The 22,259-nt window shown below is 41.1% G+C and overlaps 4 protein-coding genes and 1 non-coding gene across 5 annotated transcripts; 3 read left to right on the top strand and 2 right to left on the bottom strand.

Moving 5' to 3' along the window:
* The first annotated feature begins 909 nt into the window (after positions 1–909).
* Positions 910–1,016, top strand: LOC148209677 (small nucleolar RNA R71). Its single transcript, XR_015793320.1, has one exon. It is a non-coding gene; the product is annotated as a small nucleolar RNA R71 (small nucleolar RNA).
* A 3,993-nt stretch (positions 1,017–5,009) lies between these two features.
* LOC148209676 (uncharacterized) lies at positions 5,010–8,345 on the bottom strand. The gene is made up of 6 exons (XM_088127666.1): positions 8,203–8,345; positions 7,077–7,255; positions 5,579–6,315; positions 5,458–5,506; positions 5,269–5,364; positions 5,010–5,177 (listed from the first exon to the last, which is right to left on the bottom strand). The coding sequence occupies exons 3-6, from the start codon at positions 5,689–5,691 to the stop codon at positions 5,082–5,084; spliced, it is 354 nt and encodes a 117-aa protein (XP_087983792.1). The 5' UTR covers positions 5,692–6,315; positions 7,077–7,255; positions 8,203–8,345; the 3' UTR covers positions 5,010–5,081.
* Positions 8,346–8,440: 95 nt separating this feature from the next.
* On the top strand, positions 8,441–8,740 carry LOC111025796 (uncharacterized). The gene has a single exon (XM_022303687.2). The coding sequence runs from the start codon at positions 8,441–8,443 to the stop codon at positions 8,681–8,683; it is 243 nt and encodes an 80-aa protein (XP_022159379.2). The 3' UTR covers positions 8,684–8,740.
* Positions 8,741–16,290: 7,550 nt separating this feature from the next.
* Positions 16,291–16,716, top strand: LOC148209675 (uncharacterized). Its single transcript, XM_088126947.1, has one exon. The coding sequence runs from the start codon at positions 16,291–16,293 to the stop codon at positions 16,714–16,716; it is 426 nt and encodes a 141-aa protein (XP_087983073.1).
* Positions 16,717–20,240: 3,524 nt separating this feature from the next.
* On the bottom strand, positions 20,241–21,243 carry LOC148209674 (uncharacterized). The gene is made up of 2 exons (XM_088128226.1): positions 21,123–21,243; positions 20,241–21,051 (listed from the first exon to the last, which is right to left on the bottom strand). The coding sequence occupies exon 2, from the start codon at positions 21,019–21,021 to the stop codon at positions 20,527–20,529; it is 495 nt and encodes a 164-aa protein (XP_087984352.1). The 5' UTR covers positions 21,022–21,051; positions 21,123–21,243; the 3' UTR covers positions 20,241–20,526.
* Positions 21,244–22,259: the final 1,016 nt, after the last annotated feature.

The following is a 22,259-nucleotide window of genomic DNA, read 5'->3' as shown; positions in this document are numbered from 1 at the left end:
GATGCAAGAACAGGTGTAACGACATCAGTTCCTTCATCTAAAAGTGAGGGTCCATCATAACTCAATCCGCTTCTCGTGATAACCGCCTTACACTGCTCCTTGCCTTCATGATCTCGCTTCAGATTCTCCGTGTGTTCTGGCAAGGTACCTTGTAGTCTAGAATTTTGTTCATTCGCTATCTGCCCTACTTGCATCTCCAAGCTTCTTATTTCAGCATCAGTTATTGTCATGAAGTCTTTCACAATGGCCTCCAAACTTGCATTGTTACTACTTTGCTGAGTGTTATTTTGAGCTCTTTGTTGATTGTATTGTTGTGGCGGCAACGCTGGTTGCGGAGGAAAACCAGGAGGAGTGTTGTTTTGCTTGTATTGTTGAGTCGGTGCTTGTACACCTGCTACTAGCTACTCCTTGGTTACTCCAAGAGAAGTTTGGATGGTGCCTCCAACCAGGGTTGTAGGTATTTGAATATGGATTGAAATTCCGCTGGACACCTTAACCAACAAAAAAAATAAACGCTGGATTAGCTGGACAATTTTCATAGGTTATCACCGCAATAAACACAAGATATATCTAAAATTTTGTAAAAGATGAGAGGGTTGAAGAATCCTTGAAGTGGCGAATTTGGTCTCCTTTTCCACTGTCAGCTGTTTTAACATTTGGTTCATGGCCGCCATTTGGGCTTGCATTGAAGCTATTGTGTCTAACTCAAAGACTCCGGCTGATACTTATTTCTTTGGCAATGACCTTCCTATCTCTCATTGGTCATTAATTGATGTCATCTTGTTCAAAATGTCAACAATCTCATTAACCGACTTTTCTAACAACGAGGCATTGGTTGCGATGTTCAACATCATTCTTGATGAACGATCCAATCTTCTATAGAACTGTTCAATCTGCAAACATGCGGGCAATCCATGGCTCGGGCATCTTCTAAGTAACTCTTTAAAACGCTCCCAAGCTTCTTAAACTGCTTCGTTCTCCTTCTGTCGAAAAGACACAATGTCTTCTTGAAGGTCTGCATTCCTGGTCAATGTGTGGTGCTTTAAGAACGGATTGAGGGCGTGAATATTTATCTAATCAGTTTAGGCAACTATGTGACGAAAAGGGTATAGTAAGCAGCTAACTACTTCTCGAACACCACAACATAATGGAATAGCTAAAAGAAGAAATAGAACTATTATTGAAATGGTCAGGTCAATGATGGCTCGAGTGAAATTATCAACCACCTTTTGGGCATGCTCTATTAACCATTGCTTAAATCTTTAAGCATGTGCCTTCAAAATTTGTTGCTTCCACACCCTATGGGTTATGGACTGGTAAAAAACCTGACCTTAGTTGCCTAACGGGATTATGCTGCTTATGTACATGAGTCATCACATCCGCATAAAAAATTAGGTCAAAAAGGTAAAAATAATATATTTATAAGATACTCGGAACACTCGAAAGGCTATGTGTTTATTGGTGAACAAGAAAATAGGAATGTAACTGAAACTGAATCACGATATGCTACTTTCTTGGAGAATGATTTTCCAAAGAGATGTGAAATCAGTGATGAGATATCCCTATTTGAAAATTATAATCAAAATGATTTGCTTTCATCAAATCTATCATGAGATAGTCTTAGTACTGTACCAATAGTATCTCATCTAGGTGTGAGATATATGAACACTACGTGTGATTTGGACGAATCACAAACCACTTGTGATTCAATTGATTAGTTGTCACGGATTCAATAAAATCAACACGTGAACAATCAACAAAACCACAAATAGGGCGTAGTAATCATGGTAGAATACCGAAATGTTGTTTTGACGATTAAATTTATATGATTACACCCGATGATGACGAAGAACCAAGAAATATTTAGGAAGCTCTTTGATGTCCAAAAAGAGAGAAGTGGATGAAAGCAATGGAAGAAGAAATAGAGTCAATGAAAGTGAATAATGTTTAGGAATTATTTGATCTCCCAAAAGGACGCAAAGCAATTGGTAACAAGTGGATTCTTAAGAGTAAGTGCAAGGCTGACGGTTCAATTGAAAGATATAAAGTTTGACTTGTAGCAAAAGGTTCAAACAACATGAACGAATAGACTATGAGGAGACTTTCTCGCCTATTGTGAGTTTTACCTCTATAAGACTCATTCTAGTCATAGTCACCGGTTTAGAGTTGGAATTATATCAAATGGATGTAAAACGACATTTCTAAATGGTGAATGAGAAGAAGAAAGTTACACGCAGCAACCCATCGGTTTTGTTATCGAAGGACAGGATGATAAAATATGTAAATTAATAAGGTCAATTTATGGCCTTAAATAATTTTCGAGATAGTGGTACATCATATTTCACAAAGTAATCATCTCATATGATTTTCATATGATCGATGAGGATCATTGTGTGTATGTCAAAACAAACAAGGATAAGTTTTTTATTCTTTCACTATGTGTGGATGACATACTGTTCGCTGGAAAGTATAAGGAGTATGTGTTGGCCATTAAATAATGGTTATCCTTAAACATTCAAATGAAATATATTGGTGAGACAGCTTATATACTTTGGATTAAGATTCAAAGAGATCGCTCCAAAATGATGTTAGCCCTACCACAAGGCCAATACATCCAGAAAATTTTTGAAAGATTTAATATGCAAGACTGCAACCACATTGATACTGCTATTACAAAAAAGGCGAAAATTTGAGTCATAGAATATGTCCTGCGACTCCGGAAGAAATAGAGCTCATGAGAGAAGTTATTGAATGCTATTGGGAACCTCATGTATGCTATGGTGTGTACGAGACCAGATATTTGCTTTATCGTTGGCATGGTAGCAAATACCAGTCAAACCTTGGTCAACCCCATTGGAAGGCTGTTAAGATGATACTTCGGTATCTCAAAGGCAATATGCTACCAAGGAAACAATTCAGAATTAGAAGGCTATTCAACACTGATTGGGGAGGGGATATGATGAAAGAAAATTCATCTCAGGATATGTCTCCTTACTCAATAAAGGACCAATATCATGGAGTAGCAAGAAACAGACTTGTATAACCTTGTCTACAATGGAAGTTGAATTTGTGGCACTTTTAGTGGCGATTCAAGATGTATGGCTTAAGAGATTCTTAAGTCATTGGAATTTAAAGAAAGTACGCTGACTCAATATTGGTAAACTGTGATAGTCAGACTGCTATAGCTTTCACAAAGGATCCCAAATCTCACTTTCAGACAAAGTACATAGATATCAAATACAATTTTGTTAAAGATATGATTGCACAAAAGGAAGTAGATGTGCAATCACTACTAGAAATTCAGTCTACCGTGACGTTTTTTTGGAGTCACAAAAATCTTTCGTGACGTTATTATTGGCGTCACGTATACGCCAATCACAAAAGGTATACGAGACGGTTAAAAAACGTCACCAAAATTGGTACACGTGATGGTTAATTAGCGTCACGAAAGACATCAACTTCCACGACGTTCATAAACCGTCATGAAAAATGATTTCGTGATGGTTAAAGAATGTCACGGAAAGACCTTGAAAAGGGGAGGAGAGGTCACGTGACATCCTTTCGTGACGGTGTTTAAACGTCACGGAAATTGTTTTTCGTGACGGTGTTTACACGTCACGAAAAGTGAATTTCGTGACGTTTGATAATCGTCCTAAAAATATTTTGGTGACGGTTTAAAAACGTCACTAATGATTTCATTTTGTGACGATAAAAAGAGGGTCACTGAATACGTATTTAATTTTGATTGTAGATCTTGCGAAATATAAATATCATATTGTCGTTCGAACACGCAAATATATTAATTTACCATAACAAAGTTGAAATATATTAAACATGAACAAGGAAGCTAATATATTAATTTAGAATGTATTAGTATTCTCAAACACAAATTACAGAATTACAGAATTAAACATGTTCTTTACACACCAACCCCAACAACGATGCTCAGCCACCACTTAGTTGCATTTCTAATTGTCGCATCTTTGGGTTAAGAAAGACCTAATGAAAAAACAATACCCAAGTTAGATAAATGACTAAACAAAAACCAACCTACTCATCAACATTCATAGTCTTCCTTATCAACTTACTCGATAATATAATAAGACAACCAACATAACGACCAAACAGAAGAAGTGCGATTCAAATAAACGACATGCCTACACTTTTTCTACATTCTTAAATTACATAGCACAAAATATCAGTACAATCATAATATAAGGAAAGTATCAATATGATATGATAACGAACAAAATTATCAAACAAAGTTCTAACATAACTGAAGAGGTTACAATAACAAAAATAACCGAACACTTACTCTATATCCTTCAGCAGCATAGCACAAAATGAACTTAAACAATATAATACAAACTAGCTAATATAGCAGAGGGATTGTAAACGTACATTCCTTTTCTATAATCAATATTCAGTATTTCTTGTAAACGTACTCAATAATATAGCTATAGTCCCAGCATATAACAAGTTCGATTCATAAGTATTTAATATTCAAATGATATAGTATGAATGATGACGAAAAGCTTAAAATAGCTTACCTTTGTTATGATGGAACTTTGAATGAAACGGCCATAACATGCTTCAGCTCACCCGAACACAGTTCGACAAGCATTTCTAGTGCGAAGATTGCTCCTGTCATATAAACCAATAATAAGCAACTTAGGAAAATGAGCTTTCTAAAAAACTTGACATAAACAACATCCAAACAAAGTTTTAAATAATACAGTACCGCATATGCGTAGCTACGAAGCCGACCAAAAATTTCTTGTCTGACAAAATAGATACGTCAAAGTAGTGTGTCTGACGAAGTAGTCCTATCAGAAAATTTAAATATTCAGATTACTCTAAGTACTACACCTTCAAATGAATAAACAGTGATATAGTTAACAACTCACACCAAAGTTTTTCTCTTCGTCATGAAAGTATAAGGTGGCCAGCATTCCAAAAAATAAGCGAGACAAAAGTGTTGCTACCAATGCATCAACCATGAACTCGAACAATGTGCAAGCAAAAAAGAATATTATATGCAACATGAGTTCATGGTCGGCCAAAAAAAGTAAATACACATCTTATGAAAAAGTAAGGTAGGACCCAACAAACTCGACCCACTCCATTCTCAACACGTTTATGTCATCTTTTGTGTATTCTTTCGGTTCAAGTTTCATCTGTAACCATAGAATCAGTAATTAATTAAGTTCGAGACATTCGCATATATACATATGTTTTGACATTCATACAGGCTAAATTATTACTTACTACATCTGTGATCGAAGTGCTTTGTTGGTTTACTATGGCCCGCATGAACTGCATAACGTAATACCCACATTCTGTTGAGCCAGGTTGTCTTGGGCACTATGGACACAACAAGGCATTTCCCAAACACTAAGCTGATAATCAATAGAACAGTGACTGTGAACCATTTAATGAGTGAACTACATCTCTTACCTTTACACACTTCCAATGTACCTTTACTTTGTTGCACTTATTCAAAGCCCTACGAAGCGGTGGACAATAAGTTTATAAAACAAATGAACTTAAGCTCAATCATTAGGTGACTTCTACATACCGGTTGACGACATCCATTATATCATTGTCCAGACGATTTCTCAAAGGGTTGATTGAATACACCATGGTCTTCGAGTAATCAATCACTATCAATATCCAATGTGATCTATGCATTCCAAATAAATTATCGAATGCCAAACCAGATTCTTTGCATTACCTGAGTTCCTGAACAATCTTATAAACCTTGGAATAATTGGAAAGTACCACATTTGCTTAGCAGAAACTCCTTTCTCCTTCGTTGAATTCTTATGTGTTTTCCACCTTGACGAATTACACTTAGGACATTTAGACATATCTGCGTACTCCTTTCTATACAAGCAACAATTGTTCGGGCATGCATCAATTTTTTCGTAACTCAAACCAAGGGCACACAACGTTTTCTTTGCTTCGTACATAGAAGTCAGCATTTCATTAGGGTCTGGTAATATATCACTTATTATGGACAGAAGTTCAGAAAAGCTCGAGTTACTCCACCCAAATCTCACCTTCAAGTTGTATAACCTTACAAGAGCTGATACTTTTGTAAACTTTCCACATCCGGGGTACAATGGCTTCTTAGCATTATGAAACATAGTTTCAAATGATTTTGGTACATCAGAGAATTCATCCTGAACATATTGAACCAAGTCACCCACCTCAAAAAAGTCGAGATCATCTTCATCACTCTCGAGTGCATCATTATTGTACGTCTGCTCGGCCGGGATATTTCCTAAGTCTTCTCCGTGCCAAAACCATACCCTATAACTTTGGTCAATACCATTTGAATATAAATGATCTCTAACGATTGCTATGTCCTTGCATATAAGATTCCCACACTTCAAACAAGGACATCGGATGGAATTAGAACCATTGGCATGACTCAACCCAAATTCAATGAATGTTTGAACTCTCACTTCATACTCTTTGGACAATCTATTTTTCTTCATCCATGACTTATACATCTCACTACTAAAATGTTGACGACAGAAGATCAATAAGACGTGCGTAGCATAAAAAACACAACTTGTAAATATTAAATTCCAAACGTTTATTACCAAGACCGCATCATTAATCAAGAAAAGAAGTCAAATATGTCAATATAGCACGCTTTAAACTCAAACAAAGAAATCCAGCATCCATTTTCAAGCTTTCATGGGATCATTCCAAACATTAAACCAAAACAACGCCAGCATGCTTTAAAAAAAAATGAATCGCAACATCCAACGATTTCGGTTTCTAGCAGAAGCAGATCCCAACTAAAACCCACTAACAAACTTAGCAGAGCCAACAAGGTTATATACATCGTTCTTACGAACTCATGATACACTCTCCACACAACAACCATGCAACAGTTCATTCTCAAATCCACTGACGAACTTAGCATAACCAACAAGTTTCTACATCATTAAACAATTTTACCACATCTCCCAACACAATAAAATACTTTCATAAATGTACCAACAGAAACTAAATGTCAAACCCTATATGGTTAATTAAGGAAAGATAGAAAGGGATAGTACCCAAAGATTGACGAAGAGCGCGGTGGTCAGCCCTGATGTTTTCTACCAGTGGCAACTATAGATAGCTCAACAACTTCACGACCAAAGATTCTAAGAAGACCAGCCGATACAACTAGACGACGAGTCCAAAGCTGGAAAACTTTAAGGTCTAAAACTCTCTGGTTCAGAAAGACACCAAGCTGCAAAACAACAGACATCAAATTAAGTTATATAGAAAAGTAAAGGGATAAAACATGAATATGGTGCCTCCAATATGAAACTAAAATCCCTCCGGCCCATAAATTCAACCCTCACGCTACTCTTTCTCTTTGCACTACTACAAAATTAATTGATTACAGCCCATCCAGTTATCACTTATTCTAAATTTGGAGATATAAGCTACAAATATGGGTGGATTTAGCATACATCTGCCAATTTTGATTATTTGACCAACATTTTAGTAGAGCAAAAAAAAAAGATACTAGATTCATAAAAATCAAATGATCTGAATCAAAAACCAAAACTGAATCAAGAAGTAATTGCATTCAAACTCAAATTTAGAAGTCTCAAGATTCATTTTCAATGCAAATTTATCACAAATATAGTATAAATTTAGCATATAAGACGAAACATATTGACAAACTACAAATAAGAGAGATGTGGATATCTCTTCTACTAGAAAATCAAAAGACATTAAGAGGCTTGACAATCAAAATTTTGACATAATTTCCAAAATAGAATTCATAGAGTTTTCAACAAACCCTCACTGCAAACTAATGCTTAAGTCATATATGACTCGCCACTCACTGTTGATACCTATATCCATATAGAACTTATTAAGAAAGCCATTTTCACTTCTTCTAGTTTACCTTCCATACATGTTTGATACTAACACCCAATTTTTTGGTTTGTTGACAAAATCCTACTCCCCTCACTCTTCACATATAGAACTTGTTCCCTTCCCTGCCCCCAGTTCTTTGTTCCCTTATTTTAATTTTTATATATAGTCACAATGCACCTCCCCGTTTGCAAATAAATCAATCTCAAAATTAAAAAATGTACATATTTATGTATTCAATTTCATGGTGATTACTACCAAATTTCCAAGTATTACAAAATGCCAGAGGAGAGGCCGAGAGGATCATACCGTAGTGGAACTAAGCGAGCCCAATAGGAGGTTGTCAGTATCCTCCCTCCAAAACCCCACACCTAATCCAACTGCCAGCCCAGCCGTCGTGGAAATGCAAAACTCCTTTCTCCAAATCGCACTTTCCCAACCGAATCCAACTCCTCTCCAAGAAGAAGACGAACAACAAGCTGTTGCCTTCTTCTAAAGCGACTCGAATCTAAACCAACAATTCGTTCCTTCCTTTTTCCGATCGACGATGTGCTGCGGCGGAAAGCTGTGCATGCTCTGTGTCTGCCTGATCGCGGTCGCCGTCGCCGTCGGATTGCTCTTCGGATTCGGAGTTTTCAAGGACGGCTTCCACAAGATCAAAGATAAAGTTGATTTCTGCGATGGACCTCTGTGCAGCGGCGGCTCCTCATTTCTAGGTTTTCTCTTCCGTAGATCTCCGCTTTCTTTCAATTTTTTTTTTCATTTCTCTTTATTATTTCTGTTATTTTGAGATTGCTTTCGTTTTTTTCTTTTTCGAATATAAGGCATTTTTTCACTTCTATTTGCAATAATAATCCATGGATTGTTTTTTTTTTTATTTCAACATGCGCTCTTTGATTATAATTTTTAATTATTTGAGTTGAAATGAAATTAGAAATTGATCAATTTCTAATTTGTGCAAGTTCAGAGGCTAATCCAAGGGAATGTCAATATAGAAATAATTGTGCATCTTATCCATTCCGCTATTTTGAAATTTGGGATATAATTGTATCTTATATCATTAGATGAAACAAATTATTATATTTTGTGAAGAAAATAAATTATTATTTGTTTTTTAATTAAAAATAACATTTAAGTCTTTTTTATTATTATTTTTTTTTCTTTCAAGAGAAGCATGAAGCATGTTTGAAAGAAATTTAGCTACACAAGAACTTCGAAATTACGAGTTAAAAAAAAACAAACAAACAAAAAAGGTGAGAACATATTTAATGTTTTTTTTAGTGAAAAAAATAATGTTAAAAAATGTTTTTTTAAATAATTTATTTTCTTTAACTATTCATTGGTGTCTTTTTTTAATATATATATGATTTTGAAAATTAAATTTAAAAATCAATATTTAGAATTGTTATCTATAATTTGAAACTAAATTTCAACCTCAATTTTCAAATTAAACATTAGTTTTAGACATAGCTTTGCTTCAGCATATGGTGTATTAAAGTTGCATTTTAGACCAAAATTAGTCAAAGGTTTAGACGACGATTCACCTCTAATCTATAGACTACGCGATTTTTGTTTGAGGAGAGGTAAGAGTCTCTTGCCATTTGCCTAATGTTCGCACAACAATATGATTTCAAAAAGCAACTTTTAGTGACGTTTTATCATATGTCACTAAAATACAGTTTTCCAACTTATAGTGACATATAAACACAGTCACGTAAAGCCATACCTTTTTACGAATAAGACTAGAATCTTCTTATCGTATCGTGACGATTTAAAAACGTCACAGAAAATAATATTCCGTGACGTTTTATACGCGTCATGGAAAAAGCCGTCAATCCGAAGAACTTCGTCTTTTCCCGCCAAAAACGCGCCTCAATTTTTTTCGTGACGTTTTTTAAACGTCACGAAAAATAATCTCTTGGTAACTTATCGTGACGGAAAAAATTTGTCATGCAAACACGTCAATCCGGAACACTCCGTCATTTCCCGCCAAAAACGCGCCTCAAGGTTTTCGTGACGGAAAAAAAGCGTCTCAAAAAGTCAAAATTCTGGAATTTTCCGTTTTTTCCCTCCAAAAATGCGTTTTAACCTTTCGTGACGTATTTAGACAATTGTGAACAGTATTTTACTGTTTAGTACCGTCACGAAATCCAAAAATTCTAGTAGTGAATATATATCAACGAGCAACATGGTTGCGGACCCCTTTACTAAGCCTATTTCTATAGATGTATTTAATAGCCACATTAAATCTTTAGGGTTGCAAAGGCTTTAACTTTGTATTTTTTAACAAATTGTGTACTGTGTATTTGAACTATGAAATAAAGTTTTGTATTTTATTATGCACACGCGCAAAATGTTTGGTATATTTAATGATAACTATGTCGAACAATAGACTGGCTCTCTCACACGAGCAATCGCTTCTATGACTTGCGTGTCAGTTAGAAATGAGATAAATTTAAGCAATTTTATTGGTGTGGTATTAAAATAAAATATGAGATATGTGCTAGCTTAAAATGAGACATCGTCTTGATATGTAATCAAGATGAAATCATATTATGATCGAAAGTGACAACTCACATTATTCACCTCAAATTGTCTTGCCAAATGGAAGTCCCATTATTATTAGTTGATAAAATATTAAGGTAAACTTGTGGACACAAGTTAGATATTAAGTATATCTTAACCATCATTTGTACATTATTTAGTTGAGACATATGCTCTAATGAGAAAGAGTAAAATATTGTAGTACGTGTTTCATACCACATGCGCACACTTTGACCAACTAAGGGTAGCATAATTCAATTTTATCTCTACTTATTTGTTGTGTGAGTCCCATGAGAATAACAAATCTCCATAAATGCCCTTATGACATTTTTTGGCTAAATTTTCAAGTTCTGCTGTAATGTTAGTTTTCTTAGGGAGGTTGTCAATTGTTATGAATGATTCAATCTAATGGGACTTACCTAGAAAGAAGTTGTTTGGGAATGAAAATCTTTTAAGAAAGGGAAGATGATTTGGAGTGTTATATTATAGTGTATTCACATGTCAACCAATTATATTTTTGTAATATAGTTATTAGTACACACATAATATGAAATTAATATCTCAAAAGAGATCATGAGTTTTGATAAATGTGATTAAATGCCTCCAGGGCACTTTAATATGAAATCAGTTCAAAACATTTAAATAATTTCAATCCAACTTTATCAAATCATACAAAACATAATTTCAAATATTTCACAAATAACCTTAAAATCAATTTCAAGCATTTAAATAATTTCAAACAAAACTTTATCAATTCATATAAAACATGTTTCAAATATTTTGAAAATAAACATAATATAAATTTTTTCGAAGGGGTATAAGAAATTACTTACAACACTTTTTGAAGGAATATGACAAATTACTTACCTCTCTTGGAAATCCTACAAATCCAACTTAACTTCTTCGTAGTTGTCAACTTAGAGGCCTAAAAACAACCAATATCCAAAATAAATCCTTAAATCCTAACTGAGGATTAACTCAATTTTCCCCTTCAAAACACTTTTTAATGCAAAGCAATTAGGAAAATATGGATTTAGGGCTACAAAACTAGAGTTAAAAACTCTAAATTTAAAAATAACAAACTTTAAAATTACAAAAACCGCTATAAATCACTACGGACCAAATTTACGAAAAGTTTCTCAACAAAACAAGCTTAAAAACCTTACAATTGAAAATTTGAGGATTTTAAATCTGGAAAATTTTATGTTTTATAAAATAAAACTTCCAATAATTTTCCACAAAACAATTAACAATTTACTGATTTTTATAGAAAAATCATATCTGAAAACTATATAGAAAAACCTTTAAAACTTGGTAAAAACATACAAATTTTCATTTAAAAGTCACAACAATAAACTAAAGTTTATGGGATACAGATAGCTAAACTTTTTATGCAAAAAAGAGTATCAAAGTAACTCAAAAACAATCTCATAAACAACAAGATTCAAACCAAAAATTCTTTCAAATTTTTAGGCAAGACTTAAAATCTTTTGTTCTAAAAACAAAGACCTAAAAACTTTTCTCAATAGAACTACATATCAAGAAAAAATAAACCTAAAACAATGAGGAAGAAAAAATTTATCAATCTTTGAGAGAAAATACCAAAATTATTCTTCTTTTCTTTTCTTTTCTTCTTGGAGAGAAAACTAGCTAGGTCTAACAGTTTAAGAAAATAAAACCTAGGGTTTTAAAACAAACCATGAAACTTTTTTTAAACAGGTCAATCTAAAAAAATAACGATTTAATAAAACTCTTTTTTTTTAATTCTAATAACAAATTAACTTTTAAAAATAACTTTTAAAACAATAAATTTTACCTGTGAGAAAATAAAAGAAAACAATATATATATCTCAGTTGTTACAACGCCACTTTCTAATTTTCGAGTACATGTTTCCAATTTCGTCGTTTAAATTTAGTTTTTGCAAATACATACATTAAAATTGTATGATTTGTATGATTTGAATTATTTAGGCTCGAAGATTTATGTTATCAACAAACTTGAAAGAAATTTGTTAGAGTTAGCCTTGTTGACTTTATTGTGATATTTTGATGGTATATTCGAAGAAAGGATTTTTATTATTATTATTATTACATATATATACATATTTTTCTTTTTCTTTCCTTCCTTTTTTTAGAAGAATTCACTGGGTGCCTTTCTTGTATTCTATTGAGATGCATATAGTGCTCTTGAAATAATGGTAAAACTTATAATGAGACTGAGTTGGTTATAGGAGATATATTGAATATGATATCTACTAGTAAGTTGGAAGATGACGGGTACGGAAGTGAATTTACTAGAAACATGTGGAAACTTCCTAGAGGATCCAAGTTGTTTTGATTGTTTGCCATAGAACATTTATAATGTACACTTTGAGATTTAGTGTTGGTAAAGGATCTGAGAGATAGAGATACAGATCAGAGCTCCATATGATTTAGATGGGGACATGATTGAACTAGCAACATGGACAACAAACATATATCCATCGGTTAAGGTTAAACATTTGAGAGGTCAACCTAAGAAATCAGTTCTGGTTAAACAATTGGGAGGTCAAGATAAGAAAAAGAATAAGAGTTCAGATGTACTTTCAAAATAAAAATAATAATAAATAAATAAATAAGATAAGAAAAAGAAGAAAAGAGTTTAGTTAGGTACTTTCAAAATTAAAATAATAATAATAAATAAAAAAGATAAGAAAAAGAAGAAAAGAGTTTAGTTAGGTACTTTCAAAATTAGAAAAAAAAAACCATCAAACCTTAGCCCTCTCCCTCAACTCACTCACGGAGCCCCCTCGTTCACGCTGACCTGACACACGGACTCAACCAACCTACCATGGAAATTTGGGCTAAATAGCCATTTGAACAAGATAATATTATTTTTTACCCACTCTTTTCAAAATTGTTGCTGACAATCACTTAGATATCAAATTACGCCTTATTCTTATCTTCTTTCTTCGGCTGCTTCAATGAATGCATAAGTAAAAAGAGAGATAAGGATTGTTAACGGACAGGCACACCCTTCCGTAGGGTTCCATACTTGACGGTCAGGTAGCAAAAGTAAGATCAATAAAGACCACAATAAGCCTCTAGACGAGACGAGACTGGGAGTTTGAAGACACTAATCTAATACCGGGTGAAGAAGAAGAAACGAAACTCCACTAATTATTTATACAAAGAGAGGAGGCCAAAAGACAGTAAGTGACGATTCTAACTCATCCTGAACCTAATTGGCGTCAGATTATTACTGTCCCTTCACTCAATTTCTTCTCCTCTTTTTTCCTATTTTACATCTTTTTTCCAGACTCCCCCTCTCTCCTTCTCTCTATTTTAAATTATTTATTATTTATTTCTTTCTCCTGCTCTGTGCAACCCATTTCTCCATAGACATTCTCTTCAGGAAATCCCCATTTCCACAACCTTGAGGGTGGAATCCATCCATCAACGGAGATAGTTGCCTAAATTTATGTTCTTGAAAAATTCGTCTTCTTCTGGCTTCAACAGCTGTTGGATGCGAATCCTGGCCTGCCACGTGTCATGATCGGAAAACTGAGTTGAGTGAGCACACAAACGAAATGTAGAAATTGACTTCAAAACACTCGGGTCGGCAGTAAGGATAGGACCTACAGTACCGAGCCGACCTGAGGCAAAGTCCGTAACAATATCTCTTCCGAACCCGACAACATGCCGCGATTTTAGGGTGTGTCAGATTTCCTGTCGGGCCCAGTTTCTATAAATAGAAACCTTTGCCTTAAATGCAAGGTACGCAATTCTAGAGAGACTCGGCAAGTTAGCTCGGCCTAGAACTGACTTGCTCGTCGGAGTGCTAACTTTGTTTTGCAGGACTCCAGAGTCTTCTGGGAAGGTGTTGGACCGTTGGCCACAGTTCATCCTGAACGTTCTGACCTACGTTACATCCGAGCTCATCAATTTCGGGCTCAAACCTCTGGCGTCGTCTGTGGGGACGACACATCTAGAAGTCAGCCTCACCTTTTGCAATCTGAGCCAATAGCCTAAACCCGCTCCCAGCAGTCACGATCTCAACTTTCACCTATCCGCTCTCCGATGAGGGATGCCGTCACTTCCCGAGCCCATGCTCGACTAACGTACTCTCAGGTGGCAGGAACTCCCATCGTCAAACAACGACCCCACGCGGGGGTTGGTCAAGGAGAATGGAGGTCAGCCGGCCACATCCGATCCAGTAGCAGTTCGGGACTTCCACCTTGCCTCAAATCAGTTCCCGCCACTGCAACCTCAGAGAAACGGGTTGCCGCCCCGCGCACCTCGCCTCCGCGGTTGGGGAAACACATGTGCACGTTCTGGAGTAAGTGCCGATGCTGGCGTGGACCCCGTCATGGTAGCCGACGTGATCGCCGAGCTCAGGGAAGTCAAGGCAAGGCTCGAGGCGGTCGAGAGAGGCAGCGAGGTGTCTGGCTCTTCCGTCTCCAGGGATCCCATTCGAGGAAAGGAACCGATGCATCCTACCCAAAGAACGGAGTATCAGTTCCGACCTCGCAGGGAGGCCCGAGCTGGAGCACCCTTGCGAAAGCTACAACGGGTGAGGACAGGCAGTGCCCTGGAAGCACAGGTTCGCGACCAATTCGGACTCCCTTGGCATCTTTCGATAGCTCTAACGCCCATCGGGGTCGACGTGCCGAGACGCCGAGGCGACGAGTAGTGGCACCCGGAGATCGGGAGTATCTGGTTGACGATTAGGAGGAAAGCCCAGAGGTCGACGTTCAAGAGAGGTCCTCCCACGCTGACCATTCATTCCGGTCTGAAGTGGACCTCCTCCGGGATCAGTTTCAGAGGGAGATAGAAGATCTCAAGCGACAGTGCAGGCCTGTGGATCCGCATCGCGTGGCCGAGCAGAGGAACTGCCTTTCTCCCAAGCGATCCTGGATGCACCTATCCCACTGAGGTTCAAGGCTCCAGTCATGAGTTCTTACGACGGGTCTGGAGATCCGATCTCCTACGTAGAAGTGTTCGAGGGGAAGATGGATTTCCTGGCCGCAAGCGACGCTATGAAGTGTCGAACATTTCAAATAGCCTTGGAAGGCTCGGCAAGATTGTGGTACCGACAGTTGAAGCCCCCGGTCCATCGACAATTACCAACAGCTGAGGAAGTTGTTCATCAACCAGTTCTCAGCTCGGCAGTTGTTGAAGTTGCCGCCCTCTCACCTCGGAACAGTAAAGCAACGACACAAGGAGTCCCTGACGGAGTACATCGCTCGGTTCATGGACGAGCATGTCAAAGTGGTAAGTTGCACCGATGACATCGCCATGATGTACTTCACCATAGGCTTGAACGACAGGAACCTGACGATAGAGTTCGAAAGCCGACCACCGGCCTCCCTGAACGAGATGCTTGCTAGAGCTCGCCAGTACATCGACAGCTTGGAGTTGTGGAAAGCAATTGGAGCTCGGCGAAGCAACCGTGGTAAGGACCGGGACCAAATGTCCCCTTCTCCCAAGAAGCAGCGCAGCGATGGTTGGGGCTCGTCTCGGCGGGCAGACGACAGTAAGAGTAGAGGCCGCCGAGACAAGAAAGACCCTTCAGGCCGTCGAAGGCCAAAGTTCGACAAGTTCACTCCGCTGAACGCCTCAATCGCGGAGATCTACGCAGCGGCCGAAGATACCGAAAAAATACGTCGGCAGGCGTGAAAGGGCGGAGCCAGAGGGTCGGCTCGGGAGGACAAGCGAGAGAAGTCGCCCCTGCCGAGACGGAAGGAGGATCGTCCCGCCATTATAAATAGCATCCATGGGGGCCCGAGTGGGGGACAGTCGGGGCAGAAGAGAAAAGCTCTGGCTCGGGAGGCGGCACACGAGGTCTGTACCTCGTACCCCGGGGAGCCTACAATGCCGATCTTATTTGACGACCAAGACGGTGAAGGAGTGCACATGCCCCATAATGATGCCCTAGTAATCGCCCCACTCATAGATCACGTGAAGGTGAGAAGAGTTCTTATCGACGGTGGAGCGTCGGCCACCTATACTGCCCTAGGGTGGGAGAGGAAGCATTTGAAGCTCAGCCTGACGCCTTTGGTCGATTTTGCAGGGGAGTCAGTCAGCGCGGAAGGATGTGTCTCGCTCCCTGTTACCATTGGTGAGGGAGATCAACAAGTAACCAAAGTCGCAGAATTTGTTGTGATAGATCGAAGCTCTGCGTACAACGCCATAATTGGTCGGCCCTTGATTCATGATCTCAGGGCAGTTCCATCTACTTACCACCAGGTCTTGAAGTATCCCACCTTGGCCAGAATTGCGACAGTCCGGGGTGAGTAAAAAATGTCCAGAGAATGCTATGCGGCCGCAATGAAGGGAACAGCCACTTGTGCAGCGGTCACGGGCGTGGCAGGGTCGTGTGTCGACGAACCAGAGCCGAGCCGTGGTACCCCAGCTGAAGAGCTAAAGCTTGTCCCCCTGCTGGGGCCAGGAAAGCACGTCAGCGTCGGCAGCAGACTGGGGGGCCAAGGTGAAACAAGAGCTCATCGGTTTTCTGAAAGCAAATGCTGATGTGTTCGCATGGTCTCATGACGACATGCCGGGCATAAACCCAAGTATAATGGTGCATAGGCTTAATGTAGATCCTAGTTATAGGCCTGTGAGGCAAAAGCGTCGGCCTGTCGACGTCGAGCGAAGTAATGTAATTTGTAAAGAAGTCGAGCAGTTGCTACGAGCTAAATTCATAAGAGAAGTTCATTACCCCGCGTGGTTGTCTAACATAGTTTTAGTTAAAAAGTCCAACGGCAAATGGCGCGTCTGTATTGACTTCATGAGCCTCAATAAGCCGTGCCCGAAAGATAGTTTTCCCCTACCTCGGATAGATCAGCTCGTCGACGCGACAGCAGGGCATGAACTCCTCTCCTTCATGGATGCCCACTTCGGGTATAATCAGATTCGGATGCATGCGTCTGACCAAGAGCATACCGCCTTTGTTACCGACCAAGGGCTGTATTGCTACAATGTCATGCCTTTCGGTCTGAAGAATGCCGGGGCGACCTACCAGCGAATGGTCAACATGATGTTCGCCAAGCAGATCGGACGCAACGTGGAGGTATATGTAGACGACATGTTGGTAAAAAGTAAGTAGACGAGCTCCCATTTAGCCGACCTAGCAGAGGCCTTTAGCGTGCTTCGAAAGTATCAGATGAAGCTCAACCCGAGCAAGTGCGACTTTGGGGTCTCGTCAGGAAAGTTTCTCGGGTTCATAGTCCACGAACGCAGAATTGAAGCAAACCCAGACAAGATAAAAGCAGTCCTCGAGATGGAGGCACCGAGGAATATTAAGCAGCTGCAGAGGTTAAACGGTCGATTGTCAGCCTTGAATTGCTTCGTATCTCGCTCCACTGACAATTGCCACCCTTTCTTCCAAACACTAAGGAAAAAAGGGTCGGTTCGAATGGACCGACGATTGCGAAGCTTCGGCAGTTGAAGCAGTACCTCAGCTCGGCTCCTTTGTTGTCATAGCCGCTGCCCGGTGATGTACTCTACCTATACCTAGCAGTGTCGGAAAATGCAGTGAGCTCAGTACTTATCAGAGAGGCGGAAGGGCGGCAGAGCCCTGTTTACTACACAAGCAAATCGTTGACCGAGGCCGAGGCTCGTTACCCCTGTGTTGAGAAGCTGGCCCTAGCCTTGGTAACCTCGGCGCGACGCCTACGACCATACTTCTAGGCACACAAGATAATCTTTCCGATAAACTTCCCCTTGAGGCAGATTTTCTACAAGCCCGAAACGTCAGGTCGACTGATGAAGTGGGCACTAGAGCTCAGTGAGCATGACATCGCCTTCGAGCCGAGAACAGCGTTGAAAGGTCAGGCGACCGCAGACTTTGTTGCCGAGCTCACCCCACCCCTGCCAGGGAGCGATGTCCGTGACCAGTGGACACTCTACGTGGATGGTTCATCCAATGAGAAAGGTTGTGGGGCAGGCATGCTGCTCCTCGGCCCCGGTGGTCTTCGGTTCGAGTACGCACTCCAGTTTAGCTTCCGAGCTTCCAACAACGAAGCCGAGTACGAGGCATTGATAAATGGACTGAAGGTCTCCAGTAGGATGGGCGTGAAGCGACTTTTGATTCTCAGCGATTCCCAGCTGATTGTCAATCAAGTTACCGAGGAGTACCAAGTGAAGGAAGCTCATATGGAGAGGTATCTGGCCAAAGCCCGAGAGCTCCTTGCCCAGTTTGAGGACTATGTGATTCGACAGGTGCCGAGGTCCGAAAACTCCAACGCCGACGCACTGGCTCGCCTAGCCTCGGCATACGAGATCGACCTACCAAGAACGGTTCCAGTTGAAATACTCGCTAAGTCGTCCATCGACGAACCTGAGATCATGGAGATCACGTCAGCTCGGCCTACATGGATGGACCCAATTAAGGACTACCTGGTCAGTGGCTCAGTCCCTGCCGATCGGAGCCAGGCCAGAAAGCTCCGACGCCAAGCTGCTCACTACTTGGTGCAAGAAGGCAAGCTCTTCAAAAGGGGATATTCCCTACCATTACTACGGTGCCTCGACCCAGAAGAGGCGAGGTATGTCATGCACGAGATTCACGAAGGGGTTTGCGGAAACCATGGAGGAGCTCGGTCCATGGCCGCGAAGGTCGTCCGCAAGGGCTACTACTGGCCGACGATTGAGCGTGACACCAAGGAGTTCGCCAAAACATGCGACAAATGTCAACGCTTCGCGAGCATTTTGAGGCAACCCCCTGAGATGCTGATGCCGATCTCAAGCCCTTGGCCTTTCGCTCAGTGGGGGATAGATCTGATCGGCCCACTACTGATGGGGAAGGGGCAGTTGAAGTTCGCCATAGTAGCTGTAGATTACTTCACCAAGTGCTGGAAGCGGAACCTCTGACGTCTATTACCAAGGCGAAGGTCGTCAGCTTTGTATGGAAGAGCGTAATATATCGGTTGGGATACCAAACGCCATCATTACCGACAATGGGAAGCAGTTTGACGGTGCCCGATTTAATCAATTTTGTCAACAGCTCGGCATACGTCACCTCAGCTCGTCGCCTGCCCATCCGCAGTCTAACGGACAAGTTGAAGCCATCAACAAGATCATCAAGCGTGGTCTGAAGACGAGGCTGGAATCTCTGAAAGGTCGGTGGGCAGAAGAGTTACCGAAGGTATTGTGGTCTTACCAAACTACACTCCGTCTATCTGCTGGTGAGACGCCATACGGCCTAGCCTTCGGGTCAGAGGTTGTTGTCCCTGCGGAAGTTGGCATGCCAACAACCCGAGTTGAGAATTTCGACGAGCAAGCCAACAGTGAAGCTCTACTCATGAACCTTGACCTCCTCGAGGAGAAAAGATCTCACTCCCAGCTTCGACTAGCAGAATATCAGAACCGTATGGCTCGGTACTACAACGCCAGGGTAAAAGTGAGAACGTTCAAGCCTGGCGACCTCGTCCTCAAGAAGGTAATGCAGCATGTCGGAGCATTCAAGCCGAACTAGGAAGGCCTGTACAGAGTCTTAAAAACACTCCGACCTGGAGCGTATTTGTTGTCCAATCTAAACGGGAGACAACTCCCTCACCCATGGAACGCCGAGCATTTGCGAGTTTATTATCAGTGAAATGTGTGTAATCTGACGTGTAAAATTTCATTCATTAATGAAAGCCGATCTCCAATGACTTGTACAAAATTTGACTTTATTCGTTAGTGTCGTCTACTACTACCGAGCTACGTCAAATGGGAGCCAAGGAAGACTACGTGGTGTGACCTATGTTAAACGACCTACAATAATACAAACGCGCGAAGCAATGGTCAGCTCGTAAGAACCTGGTTATCCCAAATGCACACCGCCGAGTTGAAATGTTCGGCTCGTAAGCCGTTGTGTAAGTAAGAAATTGCTAAGACTTGACGAACTCAAACGACGAGACCAAAACTAAAGCTGAGATTAGATTGAAATTTTAATCAAATTTTCTCTAAGTATTGGGACTTCGGAAAGAGTAACCCAGGTCTGAGTAAAACTGCATTTCATTAAAAGAAAAAGCCTGATGGAGAGCCGAGGTATATATGTCTCGACTCAGTACAATGTTTGAATTTAAAAACAGTAAAGCAGGAGAAGCAACAGAAGAAGGGGCCGAGCTACTCTTTCGGAAGGTCGGTAGGGCTGCTGGTTCCGACATCAGCATCAGCGACCACGGTGACCTCAGTAGCCTCAGCCTCCTTATTGACGTCAGTGGGGCGGTCGGCCCAGATAGACTCGTACTCCAGCTCGACGGCTGCAATGGCCTCCTTCGGGCAAGAGGTGTCGAGCTTGTTGAGGGCATAGAAGAAGCCCCTGTCCGCTAAGTCGCGAGCTAGGCTGTCGAATTCAGGGAATTCCTTTATCTTCTTCTCCAAGTAGGCCCAGCTCGCCAGATTTTGCTGAACCTCATTCCACCCCTTCTCAGCTCGTCCCTGGGCATTCTTGAGGTCATTACGAGCCTGAACTATTAGAGCCTTTGACCTATCAGCCTCGGCCTCCTTTTCAGCTCGAGCCAAGTCGACCGCGGCCTCTAGCTCGGCGATCCGCCGCTCGTAGGAAAAGTTCGTCTCCTCCTCCTTCAAGTACCGCCCTCCGAGCTCCAAGCTCATCATCGATGCCGAGAGGCAGGCGTGGTAGTGCAGCTGTAAAGAGTTTGAAGTTAGATCAAAAGAGATAAAGGAAAGGAAGAAAGGAAGAGTAGATGCGAGCTCACCTCTGCAGCAAGAGCGATGGTCTTCCTTACTGCCTCCACCAGGTCCTCGGGCGCCCGGACAACTCGCTCCACTTGGCGAGAGCTGGAGGACCTCACCTTCGTCGCAACCTCATGGGTGCTGAGGTGGGAAAAGGCGAGCTTGAAAGGGAGCGGGAGCTCGTCGTAGTGCTGCCGCCCTTGTTGAGACCCTTCCTCCGAGTCGACCATGATAGGAGGAGGTGGAGATTTGGAGTTGACCTCCTTAGAGGGGAGCATCTCCCTTGCCCGCTTCTTCCTCACCAGCGGGGTAGCCGATCCCTCGCCCCCAGCGATAGTCTGTAGGGGCTGAGCTTGAAGGGCCTGAAGCTTGGCCAAATTCTCCAGCCCGGGGGCCAGGACGTCGGCGCTACTCGTGCGACGACGAACTTGAGGAGGCGCCGATGGAGCGGCCGAGGCCGAGGCCCGCTGCCGCTTTGTGCTACTGAGCGCAAGGAATTTAGAAGCCATCCCTGCAAAGAAGACGAGGTTAGTTGAAAGGTCCCCATTGGGCGAGCTAAGGTGCCGATAAGAAGTTACCTTCAGGAGCTTTCCTCTTTTGCGAGCTGCGCTGACGAGGTTTTGGAAGTTCCTTGAGCTCGTCCGGGTGGTCGCGAAGACTAAGGCCGCAAGAGAAAAGGGTGGAGTGGAACCTTTGAATGAAAGGGTGGAGTGGAAGTCTGCCCCCCCTATGGAACATCTGGGGGTAGAAACTGACGAAGCCCGGAGGAGGGTCGTCGAGGTGTTCCCCGATGTTAGGCACCCTAAGCTCTATGGAGTGGGGGATCGAGTAAGTTTTGCAGAGCTCAGCCAACCTACCTACCGAGCAAGATGAATGAGGAAGTTCAACTACTGGACCGAGGTCAGGGTTTCCCGAGGTTGAGGCTATATTGGGGTTCGTCGAGCTATCCTCAACGTAAGGGTTCCTTGAGGTAGAAGCTAAGGTCGGATCTCCTAAAACGTCGTCTGAACTAGAGGAACTAGACGACCCAGACGACGAATCCCTAGACGAGCTACTTATCGCTAGACCTGACTGGGAAGACTCAAAAGAACTACCTAAAGAAAGAAGGAGAGAGTACCTGAGTTGGAAACGGCCGAGGTACACAAAATACAAAAGTGAAA

This window comes from Momordica charantia, assembly GCF_013281855.1.
Source record: "Momordica charantia cultivar OHB3-1 chromosome 8 unlocalized genomic scaffold, Mcharantia_2.0 BLBB01000008.1, whole genome shotgun sequence".
NCBI classification, from domain to species: domain Eukaryota; kingdom Viridiplantae; phylum Streptophyta; class Magnoliopsida; order Cucurbitales; family Cucurbitaceae; genus Momordica; species Momordica charantia.
This window is presented reverse-complemented; position numbering and strand designations above follow the sequence as displayed.